This window comes from Bos javanicus, chromosome 18 (genome assembly GCF_032452875.1).
Source record: "Bos javanicus breed banteng chromosome 18, ARS-OSU_banteng_1.0, whole genome shotgun sequence".
Lineage (NCBI taxonomy): Eukaryota > Metazoa > Chordata > Mammalia > Artiodactyla > Bovidae > Bos > Bos javanicus.
Window position 1 is genome coordinate 13,906,180 of NC_083885.1, and position 17,717 is coordinate 13,923,896.

General features: G+C 65.2%; 1 protein-coding gene across 3 annotated transcripts in view; it reads left to right on the forward strand.

Annotated features, from left to right (window-relative positions):
• ZNF469 (zinc finger protein 469) overlaps positions 1 to 14,036 on the forward strand; it is a 251,781-nt gene extending 237,745 nt beyond the window's left edge. For all 3 annotated transcript variants that reach the window (XM_061386968.1, XM_061386970.1, XM_061386971.1), the window contains one exon: positions 1,213 to 14,036. In XM_061386968.1, coding sequence (XP_061242952.1) covers positions 1,340 to 12,715 — 11,376 coding nt within the window. In that variant the 5' untranslated portion in view covers positions 1,213 to 1,339 and the 3' untranslated portion in view covers positions 12,716 to 14,036. The remainder of the gene's footprint in view (positions 1 to 1,212) is intronic.
• Positions 14,037 to 17,717: the final 3,681 nt, after the last annotated feature.

Genomic DNA, 17,717 nt, shown 5'->3' on the forward strand with positions numbered 1-17,717 from the left:
TCAGGGGTGATGATAACGCTCTGACCTCTCGAGCCACTGAGAGGATGAGAGGAGTGATGGGAAGCACTCCATGCCCTGGCCCACAGCAGAGCCCACGGGACCTCAGGGCTCAGTTCTGCCATCATTATCTGTTCAGCACACGGCACCCAGAAGCCCTGCCCCCAAGGGCTCTCAGCCCTTGGAGCCCTTGGAAGGGGAGCTGAGGACTCACCTGGGGCAATGCAGCCCAGAGCAGCGGGGAGGCCTCCACCTTGGAGGGAGGACCTCCCCAGTAGGCAGGACTGGCCTGGCTAGGGAAGGGGCAGGTGGGCAACATGATGCCCTCTGCTGTCCAGAACCTGGACCATACCCCCTGAGTCGAGGAGTCCCTGCCCTGACCTCAGGGCTGGCGGCTGACCTCCCTGGACTGCCCCAAGAAAGCCAAGGAAATAAGTGAGGCAACCAGCCAGCCCCAGGCTTCCTCTGAGAATGAGACACCCAGAGCCACTGGGGTGGGAGTGGGGTCATGGGGTCACAGAGACAAGAAGGGGGCCTGGGGCTCCCCTCACACAGCATCTCCCTGCACTCCAGAAGCTCAGTGTTCGGGGTGGGGCTTTTCTCCAGAGGCCTGTGGATTAAACTCATAATTTCCAAGTGTCTCTTGGTACCTCACGCTGAGCTTCGTGTGAGGGTCATGAGCACACGGCAGACATGTTTGCCCCAAACAGCAGGTCAACTCAGGGCCCAGGAAAAGGAGCCATCACCTTCCGGAGGCTGGGTGTCCGCTGCAGGGGCTGCGGGTGGGAGCCTCGGCCAGACGTGCCCTCTGTCCTCCCTGGCTGTCTGCCCTGCCATCCGGTGCCCATTACCCCCACCATGGGGCCTCTGCAGGTCTGGGAGCCATGTGCCACATGGGGCCTTCATGCTCAGGGCCCGGCTGGCGCCCATCAGGGCTGCTCGGGGGTGGCCAGGGTCTTCCCACACCTCCGGCCCCCAGCAGCATTCGCTCTCTTTTCCTTCTTCCTCCCCACCTCCAGCCCACCGCCACCCACTAAGCCCTCTCCTCAGTCTAGCAGGAGCTCATTTTCCCTCATCTCTTTAGGGACCATCAGAGCCAAGCTGCCATCCCTAAAAGGGAAGGCTGTGTGCCCACCACTTCTGCTCTAGCCTGCCACACCACTACGGGAGCCACAGAGGCCACTGTCCCCCACTTACTCTGTCCTTTCCTTGCAGACTCCAGTCAGGACCATGCAAGAGGGCTTCTCCAGGGCTCCTCGAGGGGCCAGGATGGCTGCCCAGCCCGCTTTCTGCGGCCCTCCTCGGACCACAGCATCCTCCTAGCGCCCAGGACGGAGGGGCCATGCCTGGGGAGCAGCCCCTCGGAACGCCACCCCCAACCATGACCGGAGACCTGCAGCCCTGCCCGGCGGCCAGTGGCACGGGAGGCCCCCTGCGGCCCCCCGGAGAGATCAGTGCCCTGGCCAACAGGACCACCAAGGCCATGGGGAGCAGGGCCCAGGCCACGGACGACCCCAAGGCCCAGGTGCAGCAGGCTGGGAAAGGGCTGACCGAGGCCCCTCTCCCCAGAGCGCAGGCCCTGAGCAGCGTCCCCAGCAAGGGCAGCAGCCCCCAAACCCCAGCGGGAAGCAACCTCATGCAGGCTCGTGTCCGGCGGGCAGGCAGGGTGGCTGGCAGCCCTCAGCAGCTCTACAGTCTGAACATCGCCAGCACAAGGCCCAAACCCACCCTGGATGGGAAGACCCCTGAGAGCCTGCAGCCCGAGGACCTCCGGCCCCTAAACGCAGAAGCGCCCCCAAGCCAAGGGACCAGAGCCGGTCTCAGGCCCGGCCATCCCAGGGCCGAGGCCTCCCCTGCCCCGGAGGAGCTCAGCTTCCAAAAGTGCTTCCAGGAGACCCCCTCCAGCTTTACCTCCACCAACTATACCTCACCGAGTGCCACCCCCGGGCCCCCGCCCCTCAGGGCCCCCCAGAGCAGGGGCACCAGCCCCTGTCGGCCAGCCTCCTACCTGGAATTCCAGGCCAGTGGGGCTGACGCCTGGCCTCCCCCAGCTGAGAACAGCTTCCCAGGTGCTAGTTTTGGGGTCCCCCCAACTGAGCCGGAGCCCTTTCCCGAAGGCGGCAGCCCCGGGGTGGCGGCCTTTCAGTACCCCTTCCCGGAGCTGCACGGGGCTGGCCGGAGACCCTTCCCGGAGGACACGGCCGGGCCCAAGTACCCCGAACGGGCGCTGGTGCTTGCCTTCCACCAGCCTCGGGGGGCATGGCCAGAGGCGGTGGGCACGGGCCCGGCCTACCCCCTGGCTGCCCGCCCGGCCCCCCCGCCCCCACCCTGCTACTCCAGCCGACCCGGCAGCCTCGAGGCCCCCAGCGACCTTGGCGGTGTGCCCCCTCCCCCTAGTGCTGCTCCCCCGGCCCCCAAGCCCTTCTCGGAGAGCACAGCCACCTTCCAGGATGGTTTGCACGAGAACATGACCAAAGTGCTCCCTGAGAGACCTCCTTCGGCCCACGAAGGGCTGGGGAGCCCCAGGGGGCCCCCAAACTCCCTGTCCCAGAGGCAGTTTCCCGGGCAGGCCTATGGAAGCCCTGGAGCCAGTGGGGTGGGCACCAGCCCAGGGCCTCGGGACACAGAGCTGGCCGCCTCAGGGCCCCCCACCGCCAGACTGCCCCCGCTGTGGGACCCCGCTCCAGCCCCTTACCCTCCGCCTCCCCTCGGTCCCCCAGCCACCACGTTCTTCGAAGCCCAGCCCAGCCCAGGCCAGCGGCTCAGCCTGCCCCAGAGCCCCCCGCTGCCCTGGCCCCAGGTGCTCCCGGCCACCGGGCCCAGCCCCCACCAAATGGAGATGCTGAACCGGCTGCCCTTCCCCCCAGGGGCCCCTGAGTGGCAGGGAGGCAGCCAGGGAGCCCTGGGTGCTGTGGGCAAGACACCCGGGCCGGGTGAGAAGCTGGCCGTCCTGAGAAACAGCCCAGGCCAGCACGGCAGTGGCTCCCCTGGCCTGTTTGCCTACAACGGGCTGAAGGACCCAGGAGCCCAGCCCCTGTTCTTTGGGGCAGCCCAGCCCCAGGCCTCACCCCGGGGACCCCCTGGCCTGCCCCCGCCCAGGGTGGTGGGAGCCTCCCCCAGTGAGTCCCCGCTGCCCTCGCCAGCCACCCACACGGCCAGCAGCACCTGCTCGTCACTCTCCCCACTGTCCAGCAGCCCAGCCAACCCCAGCTCAGACGAGAGCCAGGTGCCCGGGCCGCTCGTGCCTTCTGCCTTCTTCCACCCAGCCCCTCACCCTCAGGAAGCTGGCAGCCCCTTCCCGTCCCCTGAGCCCTCACACAGCCTCCCCATCCACTACCAGCCAGAGCCAGCTAAGACCTTCCCTTTCCCCACAGAGGGGCTGGAGGAAACCCCGTTCCCCAGCTCGGGGCTCCAGGCGGGCAGTGCGGGCCTGGAGGGCTTCCCCCAGGGGCCGCCCCCCTACTCCGCCCACCACTTCCCCCTCAGCAGCGCCAGCCTGGACCAGCTGGACGTGCTGCTCACCTGCAGGCAGTGTGACCGGAACTACAGCAGCCTGGCCGCCTTCCTGGGCCACCGGCAGTTCTGCGGCCTGCTGCCAGCCAGGGCCCAGGACAGCCACCAGCAGCCCCCGGGGCTCCCCGCGCCCCCCAGAGTGCCAGCTGGCAGGACCCCAAGCCCGCTCAGCCATGCCAGGACAGCTCCCTTCCTGCTGGGTGGAGACCTCCGGCCTGATGGCAGAGACGACCCCCTGAGGACGAGCTTCCTGCCTGGCCCCACCGCCACCCCCTTCCCACTCCCCACAGGGGACCTGGACCTGGAGGACGCTGCCAAGCTGGACAGCCTCATCACGGAGGCGCTCAATGGCCTGGAGTACCAGTCTGACAACCCCGAAATCGACAGCAGCTTCATTGACGTCTTCACCGACGAGGAACCTTCCGGCCCCAAGGGCTCCGCTGCCGGGCAGCCGCCCAAGGCCAGGCTGGGGGCGACACCAGAGAACAAAGCCCCAGCCCCAGCCCCGCCCCCAGCAGTGGATGTCCCGATGGAGACCCAGCCCCGCCAGCCCGGGGATGGGGGCAACCCGGCCGGCCCCAGGCCCAAAACGCGCTCCCTGGGCCCAGCACCTGCAGAGACAGATGGGGCCAGCCTGGCTGGCCAGCAGAGGAGGGGAAAGCGGTTCAAGTTGTTCCGGAAAGAGCTGGACACGGTTAACACCACCAAGAGGCCTGGCAGGGGCTCCAGGGCCACCCGCCTGAGGCCACGGAGGAAAGGCCGGGCTGAGGCCCGCCCGCGGGATCTCAGAACCCAGGCCCCCAAGAGCCACACAGACCCCGGGGGCCGGGCCCCGCTGGTGGAGACCAGGAGCTCCCGGCGCCTCCGACTGTCCCCCGGCCAGGACTGCAGGCGGAGGCGGGCGCGGGGCGGCACCTGGAGCAAGGAGCTCATCCACAAGATCGTGCAGCAGAAGAACCGGGCAGGCGGGCACGGCCCGACCCCGGGCGCCGCAGACGGCGGGCCCCAGCACTGCGACTGCGCCGCCTCCGAGTCTGAGGAGGAGGACGGACCACGGCCCCCTGGCTCCCGCTTCAGAGGCCGGCCCCGCCCCAGCGGCCGGCGATGGCGCCGGGGCGAGAAGAGGAAGGAAGTGGACTTGACCCCAGGCGTCAGAGAGGACGGGCAGCAGCAGAAACCCAGGAAGGTGGTGAAGCAGGAGGCTGCAAGGTCCAGGGGCTACCTGGGCCCCGAGGAGCCGGGCAGGCCTGGGCCAGGCCCCAGCCAGAGTCCCGGGGCCCAGGGCCCATCGCATGGCCCAGAGGCTGGAGTGGACCTGGAGGAGAAGGGCCCCCAGCATCTCCTGCGGGATCTCATCGGCACCAAGACTGTAGAGGAGAGCCATCCGCCTCCAGGCTTCCCTCAAGACACTGAGACCCCTGAAGTCGCTGACGGCCTTCCCCCTGATGCCACGGAACTTCACAAGGAGGCTCCGGGCTCCTCTCCAGCTCCCTGCAGGGGAGGCGGCCCCTGCCCCTCAGCCCCAGAGCTACCGCAGCTCCACGGGGAGGACGCAGGGCTGCCCCTCGCAAGCTCACCCACATTGGGTGCACGTCGGTGCTTGGAGCCAGTCGCCTCCCAGGACAGAGAGGACCCGCCTGCCTCTCCATCCGGAGAATCACTGGTGCCTGTCGCTAACGCTGTCCATATGGTCCACTTGGACCCCAGCACCCTCTTTGTGAAGACCCCTGGTCTTGGAGAGTCCATAGAGGCTCCAGCTGCCAGAAAGGGGCCTAAGCCCTACAGCAGCCCCCACAGTGAGCTGTTCCTTGGACCCAAAGACCTGGCCGGCTGTTTCCACGAAGACCTGGGCTCCCGGTCCTCAGCCCCAGACAGCCCACTAGCCATTAGGGCACACCTCTGCCAGGATAACCACGATGCCAGTTCCCCAGAGCCAAAGCCGCCCAGGAGCCCGCCCTACACAGGCATCACAGACCCAGGCAGAGGCCAGTCGGTACTGGCCTTGGAGCCCACGCCCCTCCCCTTGGGGCTGCCCAGGGACAACTTCGACCCGCCGCCCTATGGCAGCCTCTCTGGGCGTGGGGACACCCCTGCACTGCGTGCGTGTGCTGCTCTCCCCCCGAGGAAACCCCAGCTAGACCCACCGTACCCCTCGTTTCTGCCTGAAAGGGACTGGTCCCTGCTGGAGGAAGTGTCCCCGGTGCCGCCTGGCCACCCAGGCCTTTTTCCTGGCCTCTCGGCGGAAAAGACTTTGAGTCAGCAGCGTCCCAGTGAAGGGCCTGTGGCTGCCAGCCTCAGCGCTCTGCCCACCAGGGCTGTCGAGTGTAGCACTGCCAGTACCAGCGACCTGTCCGAGGAGGAGCTGGAGATCAAACGGCTGGTCACGGAACTGGAGAGTCAGCTGCAGAGCAGAGGCCCACAGGGGGCCCGGGGAGAGCCATGCAGGGCCAGCAACACTGCTCCCCAGGATCCAAGTCCACACGGGGAGGGGGTGGACACCAGAGGGGATGCCCTGGCGAGCCCCCAGGAGGAGTGGCCCTCACCCTTGGCCCCCAGCACCCACAAGGACATGGTTCCTCGGGGTCCTTCCAGCCCCATGGGGGCCAGCCTCAGTTTCCAATCAGTGCAGAAAGCCAGAGTCCCGAAGACAAGGCTCCCCAGGGCTGAAGGGGGCCAAAGGGCCCGCCAGGAAGTCTGCGTACCAGACCCCATGTCAGATGTGGGGAGTTTAGCAAAGTGCAGCCCAAGCCTGGAACCTTCGCTTCCTAAGGGTCACGGGGCCCCTGGAACACAACATAGCCAAGGCCTCCCGCTGCTCCTTCCCCGCCCACCAAGAGGGGGGGTTTCCCCGGGACCCCACAAAGCACCTGGGCCCTGTCAGGATCCTCTGGAGCTGGAGGCATTCAGCAGCCCCACTGCCCATCTAGCACCTGGCTTGGCATATCGGGGTGCCGAGCTTCTGCCTCTGGGCACCACCCCACCTTCTGCTGCCATTCATAGCAGTGCCCCCAGGGGACACTCTGTGAGCAGCACAGGTGAGCCAGGAGGAACAGAGCTCCTGCCCGCTGTCACAGCGGGCCCTGTCCCTGAGGGCAAGGAGGAGTTTGTGCCAGTGGGAGTCTCTCCAAGTTGTGCCTCCATACCCAACCCCAGCCTGGGCGGGAGGCTCCAGAACCCAGCCTCCAGCCCACTTCATCAGCTGCAGCTCCTGGTGGCCAGAGCGGCTGAGAGGGGAGATGATGCCCGGGGCTCAAGAGTGACCCCCACTGCTGATGCCCAGAGCCCTCTGCACAGCAACCCCTCAGATGTGGGAGGCGATGGCAAGGAAGGAGAGACAGTGGCCCACAGCCCTGCCCTGGGCTCCCTGGGAGACGTGCAGATGACCACTGTGGCCAGACATCAGCTGGAGCCAGATGAAGATGGACATGCAGGTACACATGGCCAGGCCAGGAAGCCCAGGGGCCAAGCCGAAGCCGGACACCTGCAGCCAGGCGACCGAGGGAGGCCAGGGGGACCGGACAGCTGCACCACAGCCAGTGCCGACCCTGAAACCACACCAGCTGGGCTGGTCGGGGCTGCAGACCAGCTGGGGGCACAGCTCCAGGGAAGCAGGGCGGCCATGGGCCTTTGCAACAAGGCACAGGCCACCCCAAGCCCCACCTCCTCTGAGGCAGACTCTTCAGTCCCAGCTTTGGTGGCAGCCCACACCCCAGACAGGCCCCGGGACTGGACTCTGGAGGCGGTGGCAGCTGGCCCAGGCCTTAGGAAGCATCTGCTGTTCCCTGGGGAAAGCCCAGAGCCCCCCACCAGGGACCTGGCCAGCCGCACCCCCTCGTCCGCCTCTGCAGCCCCCTCCGATCCCTGCGGCCTCAAGCCCCTACACCAGGAAGGCCCTTCCGCGGCACCTTCAGGGGAGCTTGGGGAACTGCTCCCAGCATCTCCATCCCACAGGGGCGCTGCCAGCTCTCAGCTTCTGTCGGCCTCTTCTCCCACCTGGACACCTCCAGAAGGGGCCGAGCGCAGCCCAGCAACCACATGCACTGTAGCACCCCTGGCAGTGTCCCCCTCTTTGAAGACAAGCCACCATGGCCTTAAGGAAAGCCCGGCTCACCACCCTCTCCTGGGGGACGGCAGCCCCCTGGAAGACCCTCCCAAGGAGCCCAGCTTCATCAGTGTCATCAGTGCCGCCCATGGAGGGGCCCGCCCTGGAGGTCATGTGTCAAAAACCCTAGAAGCTTCCAGAAAAGAGAGGCCAAGGGACTCCCCTGCCCATGCCACCCCTCCCCACCCAACAACAGTCAGCACCCCGGGAGCGACTGTCAAGGCTGCTGCCCTGCCCAGCGTCCCCATCACAGATGGCCTTGGGGCACTCAGAGGTCCCAGGGCTGAGTGGCCAGACCCCAGGGGAGTTCTGCCCATCACACACCCAGATGGGGTGCCCACAGGCTCCTCCTCCAAACCCCTAGGCAACAGGGAAGGCCAGGGTGTCACCACTGTGCCCACTGACCCTTCCACACGGGGGGCCATGTGGCCAGATCCCCACACTTGCCAAGAAGGCAAGGCTCTGGCCAGCCTCCGAGGACAGGAGAGCCTGGAGACGCCTGGGGCCAGGCTCCCTGCCATTACCAAGGCGTCCGAGGCTGGCGCCAGGGGTGTGCCAGTGATGTGCCCTCCCACAGAGGTCTGCCCAGGCAGCACAACCAGCGACTCCAGAGCCCACTTCCCCCAATGTGCCCTCCACCAGAGACCCCAGGCAGATGCCCTCAGTCCCCAGGACCTCAGACAGAAGCCGCGTGGCTTTAAAAAGAAGCCGGTGTTCACCGAGAATGGCCACTGGAGGGGCGGAGCCCCCAGTGGGCGGCCGGTAACCTGTGAGGTCTGCTCAGCTTCCTTCCGCTCCGGGCCAGGCCTGAGCCGCCACCGAGCCAGGAAGCATGGGCTGCACAAGGGTGCTACGTCCCAGCCAAGCCCAGCGCCCCAACCTGCTCCCCAGATGTGCCACCGCCCCGGGAAGAAGAGTCGCAGAGCTCTGGGGAAGGAGGAAGCTGGGCGCTTGGTGGGAGACCCCAGCCAGGCCGGGGAGCCGCCCCCTGTTTGTGGCTCTACACCTCCTGAGGATGCCCTGGGTCCCGAGACATCCAAGGGGCTCAGGCAGGGGCTCAGCCTTCTGGGAGCTCCAGGCTGTCCCCCAAGCTGGGAGCCACACACCCCAGATACAATCAGGCAAGGAGTGGACGTGAAGCCTGCAGAGCCCAGAAAACAGGACCGGCTGGGGAGGGAAGAGCTCCGACCCAAACAGGCAGAGAAAGGCGGGGGCCAGAGGCGCGGCAGACCACACACAGATTTCCCCAGTGAGTCAGAGGGGAAATCTAACAAGAAAGCTAGGAAGCCCAGAGCGAGAAGGTTCCGGGAGGAGAGCAATCCCCAGGCCCCTGCCAATGTGACTCCAGACAGAAGCTGCTGGAGTCCATCCACCTCTGCTGCCAACTGCTGCCGCCTCTCACCCAAGACAGAGCAAGAGACCAAGGCCATGCAGTTGCCTCCTGCAGCCATGGACCTGGAGGAGACACCCGCACAGAAGCCACCTGGGGACTGGGTGGCCTGTCCAAGGATGGTGGAGGGAGCGCCTCCAGGGGAAGGGCCAGGGGAGCAGAAGGCAGCCCTGGCAGGAGGGTGTGGGGGACCCAGAGAGACCAGGACATCTGGCATCTGTGAAGAGCCACTGAGGGTGACTGGGGCTAAGCCTGCAGGGGACAGCAGAGAGGCTGACAGCAGATTGGGGCACAGTGTCTTGGAGGAGCATGGGCTCCCCCAGGGCCCCCCTGAGACTCGTGGTTCTGAAGCAGGTGGCACCATCAGCAGTCCTTGCTCCCAGGCCCCCCTGCACAGCCCAGCAGAGGGGGTCCCAGAGCAGGAGGGCACAGCCCCTAAACCTCCCAGCCCGGAGCGCGGGGACCCTCTGAGCTTGTTGGATGATGAGGCCTCTTTCTCCCAGCTCTTCCCCCTGGGAGACCGCTTGGCTCGGAAGAAGAACCCCCGTGTCTATGGGAAGCGCTGTAAAAAATCGAAGCCCCCACCCCGGGTGGAGCCCAGTGGCCAGGTAGGGGGCAGTGTCACTCTGCCCTCTGCCCGCCTGCCCACAGACCTCAGTGACTCTGGCTCGCTCTGCCTGTCCCATGAGGACCCATGGGGTGATGAGGCCACTGATCTGCCCGAGTCCTTCCTCCTGGAGGGCTTCCTCAACAGCAAGGTTCCGGGCATTGACCCCTGGGCCCCAGGCCCCAGCCTGTGGGCCCTAGAGCCCCACCTGAAGACGAAGCCCTGCCGCGCCGAGGACCATCCGTCGGAAAACATCCCCAAGCTACACATGGTCCCGGCAGCTTGGCGAGGCCTGGAACTTCAGGCCCCGGAGGACGAGGTTACCTCTTCTCTAGGAGATGCGAGCCCTGAGCCCCCCAACCTGGAGCGAGAGCACTACGACGGCGGGGTGCCCAGGAGTGCCGCGGACCTGGAGATGCTCGGCACCAAACTGGAGCTACAGGACCTGAGCTTCCTGGGACCCTGTGAAGACCCTGTGGGTCTCCCCAGCACCAGCTTCTTGGATGTCAAGGCTACGGCAGGTTCCCAAGGCCCACGAAGCAGGACGGAGGAGGCGGACGGGGCAAGAAAGGCCGCAGGCGAAGGCCAGCATGCCAAGGCCAGGAGAGCATCCTACAAGTGCAGGGTGTGTTTCCAGCGCTTCCACGGCCTGGGCGAGCTGGACCTGCACAAGCTGGCCCACAGCCCCTCCCCTCCCCCCACCTGCTACATGTGCGTGGAGCGCAGGTTCGGCTCCCGGGAGCTGCTCCGGGAGCACCTGCTGGAGAAGCACGTGCAGAGCAAGGCGGGGCTGTGGGCCTGCGGCATGTGCCTGCGGGAGGTGGCCGACGTCTGGATGTACAACGAGCACCTGCGGGAACACGCCGTGCGCTTCGCCCGCAAGGGGCAGGCGCGGCGGTCACTGGAGGACCTGCCCGCCTGCTGGGAGGGCGGCGGCGTGGTCACGCACTTCCTGAGCGGCATCGCGGGGCAGGCCTCCAGATCCCACCGAGGCAAGCGCTCCGTCGCCGGCAAGGCAGGTGGGGGCTGCGCAGAGTCGTCGGGGCCGAACGCGGGAGCCAGGAAGGCGTTGCCTAGGGAGCGGCCAAGGCCCCAGGCCCGCAGTCGCGGCTGCGACGCAGTCGGCGCCTCGGCGCAGGGCAGCCCGTCCGCCTGCGCGCGCCCCGCCCCAGCCGGCGGCGCGTCCCCCGAAGCTCATCCCCACGGCGAGCCCCCGCTCCCGGCCGTCCCGGTGCACCAGGACTGCAAGGATCCGGCCCGCGACTGCCACCACTGCGGGAAGCGGTTCCCCAAGCCCTTCAAGCTGCAGCGCCACCTGGCGGTGCACAGCCCGCAGCGCGTCTACCTGTGCCCGCAGTGCCCGCGCGTCTACCCGGAGCACCAGGAGCTGCGCGCGCACCTGGGCGGTGAGCACGGGGTGAGCGGGGAGCTGGAGCTGGCGCACACGCCGCTGTACGCCTGCGAGCTCTGCGCCAACGTCACGCACATCAGCAAGCGGTCCTTCGTCTGCAGCTCCTGCAACTACACCTTCGCCAAAAAGGAGCAGTTCGACCGGCACATGGACAAACACCGGAGGAAAGGGCAGCAGCCCTTCACATTCCGCGGCGTGAGGAGGCCCGGAGCCCCCGGGCGGAAGGCTTCTGCCCGAGAGGGCACGCTGCCTAGCAAACGGCGCAGGGTGGCCGCTCCCGGCAGCCCCGCCAGGTCCAGCACGGACGGGCCTCTGTCCCAGGGCAGCAGCCCCACCCCGAGTGAGGGGTCCCTCCCAGCCCTGCTCCAGCCCTGCCCAGAGGCAGCTCCCAGCATCACCGCCGGACAGCCCGGGACTCCAGAGAGGCCCATAGACCCTCTAGGCCACCAGGAGCTCCTGCCCCCATCCTTGTCTCCTTTTCCAGCGGCCTCGGCTGGTGGCAAAGATGGTCACAAACCGGACCAGGCCCTGGAGAGCTCCGAGGATGAGGCCTCCCCAGGCAGCCCTGAGCACCTTCTCCAGAAGGCTTTCCCGCTGGGAGGCTCTCTACCCCGGCTGGGGGCCGCAGACCACGAGGTAGAGGAAAAGAGGGCAGCTGGCCCGCTCTCAGGGAAACACAGGACCCCAAGTGCACCTGGAAAATGTGCCCCTGACCATCACCCAGAAGCCCCCTCTCTGCTCTGGAAGGAGAAGCAGGTGTCCACGTGTCTCTTGGTGCCTGCAGGGGCAACAGGGGGCCCCTCCCACAGAGGCAGTGCCCCCAAGCCTAGGGGCTGTGGGAGTTTATCAAAGGACAGATCAAGCTCATCCACCCCCAACAAAGCACCCAAGATCCCAGGACAACTGAAGAAGGCGGTAGCCAGCCCAGTGCCCGGAGAACTCCCCCGTGGCACTGAGGAGAGGCTGAAGCCCACCGCCCTCAAAGCCAAGCCAGGCTTCCAGGGTGCTGGAGGCCCCCGGCAGGGCACCAAGGCAGTGGGCGGCAGCCAGCCCCAGCCAGCCAGCGGGCGGCTCCAAAGCGAGACAGCCACCACCCCAGCCAAGCCCGACTGCCCAGGCCAGGGCCCCGCCCCAGACAAGGCCCTCCCTCAAGCCCTAGCCAAAGGCTACCCCAAGGGGCCAAGGGAAGCTGGTGGCCAGGGGCTGCGAGGGAGCCTGGGCCCCAGGGAGGACACAGACAGCAGTGAGAAGAAGAGAAAAGGCCGGGCCCCGGAGCCAGCCAGGAGCGAAGGTGTGGGGAGCCTGGGCAAAGGCCCCTCAGCCCCTGACAAACCCCCCCGGGCCCCCCGGAAGCAGGCAACTCCAAGCCGTGTGATCCCCGCCAAGCCCAAACCCAAGCCCAAGTCCAGTAGCCAGAACAGCTCGATGCTCCCTCAGCCCTCAGAGGTGCAGAAGCGGGAGCCCAGCCATGCCCACGGGGACCTCAGATGCAGCAAGGAGGGGCTGAGCAAGGCCCTTTCCCAGACAAGACCTCTACACAGGCCCCCCAGGAAGGGTGGGGCTCTCCACAGTGCAGAACCCCCTAACCCCCGGGCCTGCCGCACAGCCGAGTCCCAGAGCCACCTCCTCAGCCAGCTGTTCGGTCAGAGACTAACCAGTTTCAAGATCCCTTTGAAAAAGGACTCTTCTGAGTAATTTATAGGAGCCAGCAAGTGCCTGGGAGTGGGATTGGGGATGAACTCGCAAATGGGGGACCCTGGTCTTTTTTGAGGAGCTCCAGTCGTCTGAGAGTTGTCTGGTGGCCACATCTTAATTCATCTGATGTACCATGAAAATACTCAGACTTTAGTGTTAGAGCTGCAACTCTGATGCCTTGAGCAGAGCCTGGGGTGGACAGCAATCCCTTTCTAGCTGGTAGGTGAGGGTGAGGGCTGGGCCAGCTGCAGCCTCTTTGAGGCCATGCAGCTGTTTATCCAGTACCAAGAAGTTAAGGAGAGAGTGGCTCATCCCCCCAGCCCCATTTGCCCCACAGTTAAGGCCCAGTATGCCACAGAACCCCTCGGTTTGAAGGTTTCCACAGGGCCCCCCAACCCTTGTCATCTAACAAGAAGTAAGTTGAGGCAGCCACCAGTCAGATGGTGGCAGCTTCCATCTTAGAGTCGTTGCTGCTGTTGCTGGAATTCCAAAGCGACCCTAGAAATCAGATGGGGGCCAAAGAGCCATCTCTGAGCTGCCCAGCCCTACAGAGCACAACAGGCCTCTGACCACAGGGTTGTGCCAGCCACTGTCCGTGCTGCTGACAGAAAAGCTGGTTTCTAGTGCACCTTGACCCCTGGTCCTCCGTCTCCACCCCCACCACCTCCACCCCAGCCTCCGCAGTTGCCCTCTCTAGAGCCTGCCTCCTACACAGAGCTCTCTGCTGCAAGTATGAGCAATTTTACTCTGAAGTTTCTGGTGCTATTTTCATGTAATGTGAATATAGGCTTCCTTGATTTGTTTTACCTGGGGGATGGGGTCGGACCAAGAGGTGCTAGGGGACATGCAGGCTGCCCAAGGCACCAGCGGCCCAAGAAGCCCTGACTGGCTCCAAGCCGCCTGCGTGCGGCTCCAGCCCCGCAGTCAGGTCGGAGCAGCCAGATGGGACCCTCAAGGCCGGCTCATGCACTGACCCGACCCAGGGGCCGGCACACATGTCCTTTTTACAGAACCGTGTCTTCACGGGGGCAGGAGGTGGGGAGAGGCTACCTTCTGTCCTTAGGTGTCTCTGAGGTTTGTGGTTTGTTTTGTTCTGTTTCTTCATTTTAACCTTAGGTACAGTGTGTATGTCAAAAGTTCTAATTTTGATATTTTGAAAGAGACCAAATCAAGCCCAAACTGCCTTTGTTTGTAGAAGGTGTGTGTGCCACTCAGAGTGCCTCTTTAGTGCTGATGAATAAACCCGGGGGGGGGGCTCTGAGGTTGTACTGTAAAAACCGTAGCAATCCGTGCTGTCAAATATATGCCCACTGTTGTCACAGGGTGCCTCCGCCGTGGCCTCTGTCCTCCCGCCAGCCCCACCCTGCTGCCCCACCGAGCTGCCACCCTCGTCCTGCCCCAGGGTCACCTGGCCCTGCAGAGCCTACTGGTAGGGCAGCGGTCCCACCAGGTCCCAGACCTGTTTACCCGGCGAAGATAACACCTCAGTGCTGTGGGCCCCTCTGGGTTAGGGAATCGGAGGGCAGCAGAGACAGCAGGGGGCACCAGACCCAGAGACCTTCCCCCACTACAGGCTCTGACCCCTAGGGACCCTGAGTCCTGAAGATGCCTCCAGAGACCCCTGTGTCTGGGACAAGTACTTGGAGGGCAGCAGATCCCTGTCCGGTCCCTGACAGCTGCCCAGGCTTGGTGGGGGCAGATTGGGGGTGCCTCTCTCAGAGCAGGCCCCCAACCACACCTGCTGGACAGTGGGAGGGGAGCCACGCCATCCACAGGGAGACAGGTCCTGCACATGGCGCAGGGACCACCTTGCCCACAGCCCCACCCACCCCACCACTCCCCTTGTCCCACCAGGCCCTGGCCCCGCACTTCCATCCACCAGGGACACCCTGCCCAGGTCCTTGCCCTCAGTCTCAGCCCCTCCCATCGATGCCCCCTGCCCAGCAGGCTGCCTCCCTCTGTCTGGCACACACCTACTGTGGGCTGTGGAACAAACCAGCAGCTGACAAGGGGTGCTAGCTGGGGGTTGGGGTTGCAGTGGGTGGAATCGGCTCAGAGTCGCACTTGAGAAACACCGTCCTGGGATTTGGTGGTGGACACCTTGTGGGATCGGCCAGGTCTGCAGCACTGGGTGCCCCTGCCCGGCTCGCCATGCCTCGGTCAGCCTCGGGCCAGCCTCCATGTCCCTGGAAGCACGATGGGGTGTCCAGGCCCTGCCATAGGCTGTGATTGGCAGGGGAGGGGGTGAGCCTGGTGCTCTGCATGGTCACATGCCCATGGGTGCTGAGGCTCACAACATCAGGGACCCCTCAGCTCTAGTCTTAGGGGCAGGACATGAGTGAACCTGCCCTCCTGGGTGCTGAGTCCACGGCAGGGCTGCGAGCCCCAGTGTGTGGACAGTGGCAGCCTGGCCAGCAGGTGGCAGCATTCGCCAGCTCAGCGGGGCCAGGGCAGCTCAGGTACCACACGCACACATCACAGGTACACGAGGCACCCTCGTCCTCACCAACGGGCTGAGATACGCTCACAGCACACACGGGTGCACTGTTCCCAGGCCTCACACAACCACAGACAGCCACGCATACAACCTCACACACACACAACCATACACAAGCACCCACACACACAACTACACACTAGCACCCACCCACACAGCCACACACATACAACCACAGACAGCCACGCAGACAACCACACATACAACCACAGACAGCCACACACACAACCACACACCCACAACAATACACAAGCACCCACACACACAGCCACACACAAGAACCCACACAGACCACCACACACACACAGCACACATACAACCACACACACAACCAGAGACAGCCACACATACAACCACACACCCACAACCACACACAACCATACACAAGCACCCACACACACAGCCACACACACACAACCACAGACAGCCACACACACAGCCACATACATACACATAACCACACACACCACACACACAAGCACCCACACACACAACCACACACCTGACTGATTCTGGGCACATCTGTGGGAACTGGCCCGAGCGAGGGATCCAGGGTGGGCATCCTGAAGGGCCCCGTGTGGGCTGTGAGAGCGGGCCGGACAGAGTGGGAGAGGATTTGGTAGGCACAGACCCTGTTCAGGGGCCACGGCTCCCTGAGGACCCGAGGAGGCAGAGCCCGGCCCCCACAGGCCCACAGGCCCTTCTGCCTGGACCTCAACGGCCTGGCTCACCCCCTCTAGGAAGCCAGAGTGTCCCTCACCCTGAGACTACTGCACCCCCAGAGCTGCCAGGCAGGGGGCAAGGAGCAGGGAAGCCTGAGGGTCAGCAGCAAGGTCACGTGAATGCTGTATCTGACAACTGCACTCCACCAGGTCCCGAAGCCTGACCCCAGTGACCCCTTGGCCCCACCAGTCTAGACATGGGGCCGGAGAGAAGATGGTGCCTGGGACCAGGTGAGGAGGGGCAGGTGGCAGGGACAGGCGGGGGAACACGCAGGGGTCTGCCTGGGCATAGGGGATAGGGCTGCAGAGGGAAAGAGCTGGCGGTGGAGCATGCAGCGGGCCCCATCCCTGGGCCCCATCCCCAGACCCCGTGAAGGGGGAGGCTTGCCTGGGCGGCCAGAGGGCATATCCACTGGGAATGGCTGGAGAACGTCCTTAGGATGGGCTTGCCTAGGCTTCGGGGCCACAGACGGCTCAGAGAACCCAGCCTCCCAGGGAGAGGGTGTAGAAGGCCATGCTCATACAGACAGAAGAATCCGTACATCCGGGGTCCCACAGAGAGGGCCATCAGGGATGGGCCGGGTCTGTGTCACCGGGATCCCTCCAAGCACCACCGTGGGGGGACAGGACCTGGAGGCCGTGGGTCCTGTCCGTGTCACCTGAAAATGTGCTGCGGTGGGCTCTGGTCTTGAGCCTGAGGCTGCACCCCGTGAGACCCCATTTCTCTGCCTGTCTGGTGGGTGGCCAGCGGGTCCACTGCTGTGGCTGCAAGACCACTGCCCAGAAGCAGCCATGCCAAGCCTTCCCTCCTGGGCCTGGGCACCCAAGGCCACAGCCCCTTCCCACAGGCCAATGTCTGCCTCCCTGACCAGATGGCCTGGCCTTGTGGGCTGCAGCTCAAGGCCACCGGCCTCCTCCGTGGAGCCCCTGGCCGAGAGAGGATGCAGACAGGGCCCTCCCTAGGTTTAGCTGGGCCTGAACACACCTTGGTCTCAGCTATGAGAGACTCAGGCACACTGCTGGGCCCAGGCAGGAGGGCAAGTGCCAGGGGTCTCACCGTCCCCTCTGAGCGCAGCGGTCACCAGAAACCCGTCCAGCCCTGACTCTCGGGCTCCCTCCGAGGGCTAAGTGCTGGGGCTTACTGGCTCTGGCCAGAGCCTCTCCCCACGCCGTCCACTTGGCTCCCTCCCTCTCCTCCTTCGGGGCTTTACTCAGATGGCACCTCCTATCTTCGGCCTTCCTAACCACCTGCTAAGATGACAGCTGCACCCCAGTGCCCAGGCCCGAGGCCGCATGTTTGCCCTGGGGTGCCCACGGCCCACTCACTGATCCTGGCTGCTGCCCGGCCGCTGGACTCTGTGTGCTGTCCACGGTTGTACCGCCAGTGCTGGAGTGGGAGGAAGCGGGAGGGAGAAGGAAGGGGCGGACGGGGAAGTGTGAGCTTCCTGAACCCTACTCTCTTCCTTCGGAAATGTCCAGATAACATTTCCTGTCTGCACAGGCTGGTAAATAGGCCACACCTGGGCAGCTGCATGAAGGGGTGGGTCACTAACCCCTCAGGACAGTGTCCAGGCAGAACCCATGTGTCCCGGGGCCTCAGAGGGCGTGGCTTGTTAGAGATGCTGTTTCAGAGAGTCTCACTGAGCCCAGAGGGGACCAGCTGAGTCCCGCCCTCTGCTCCCCTCAGACAGGGAACACCTGAGCCCATCCCCCAGGCCAGAGCCAGCCCAGCCCCCCGCAGCAGCCTGCCCCCGACACCTCAGGGTGGCATCCAGCTGTCCCT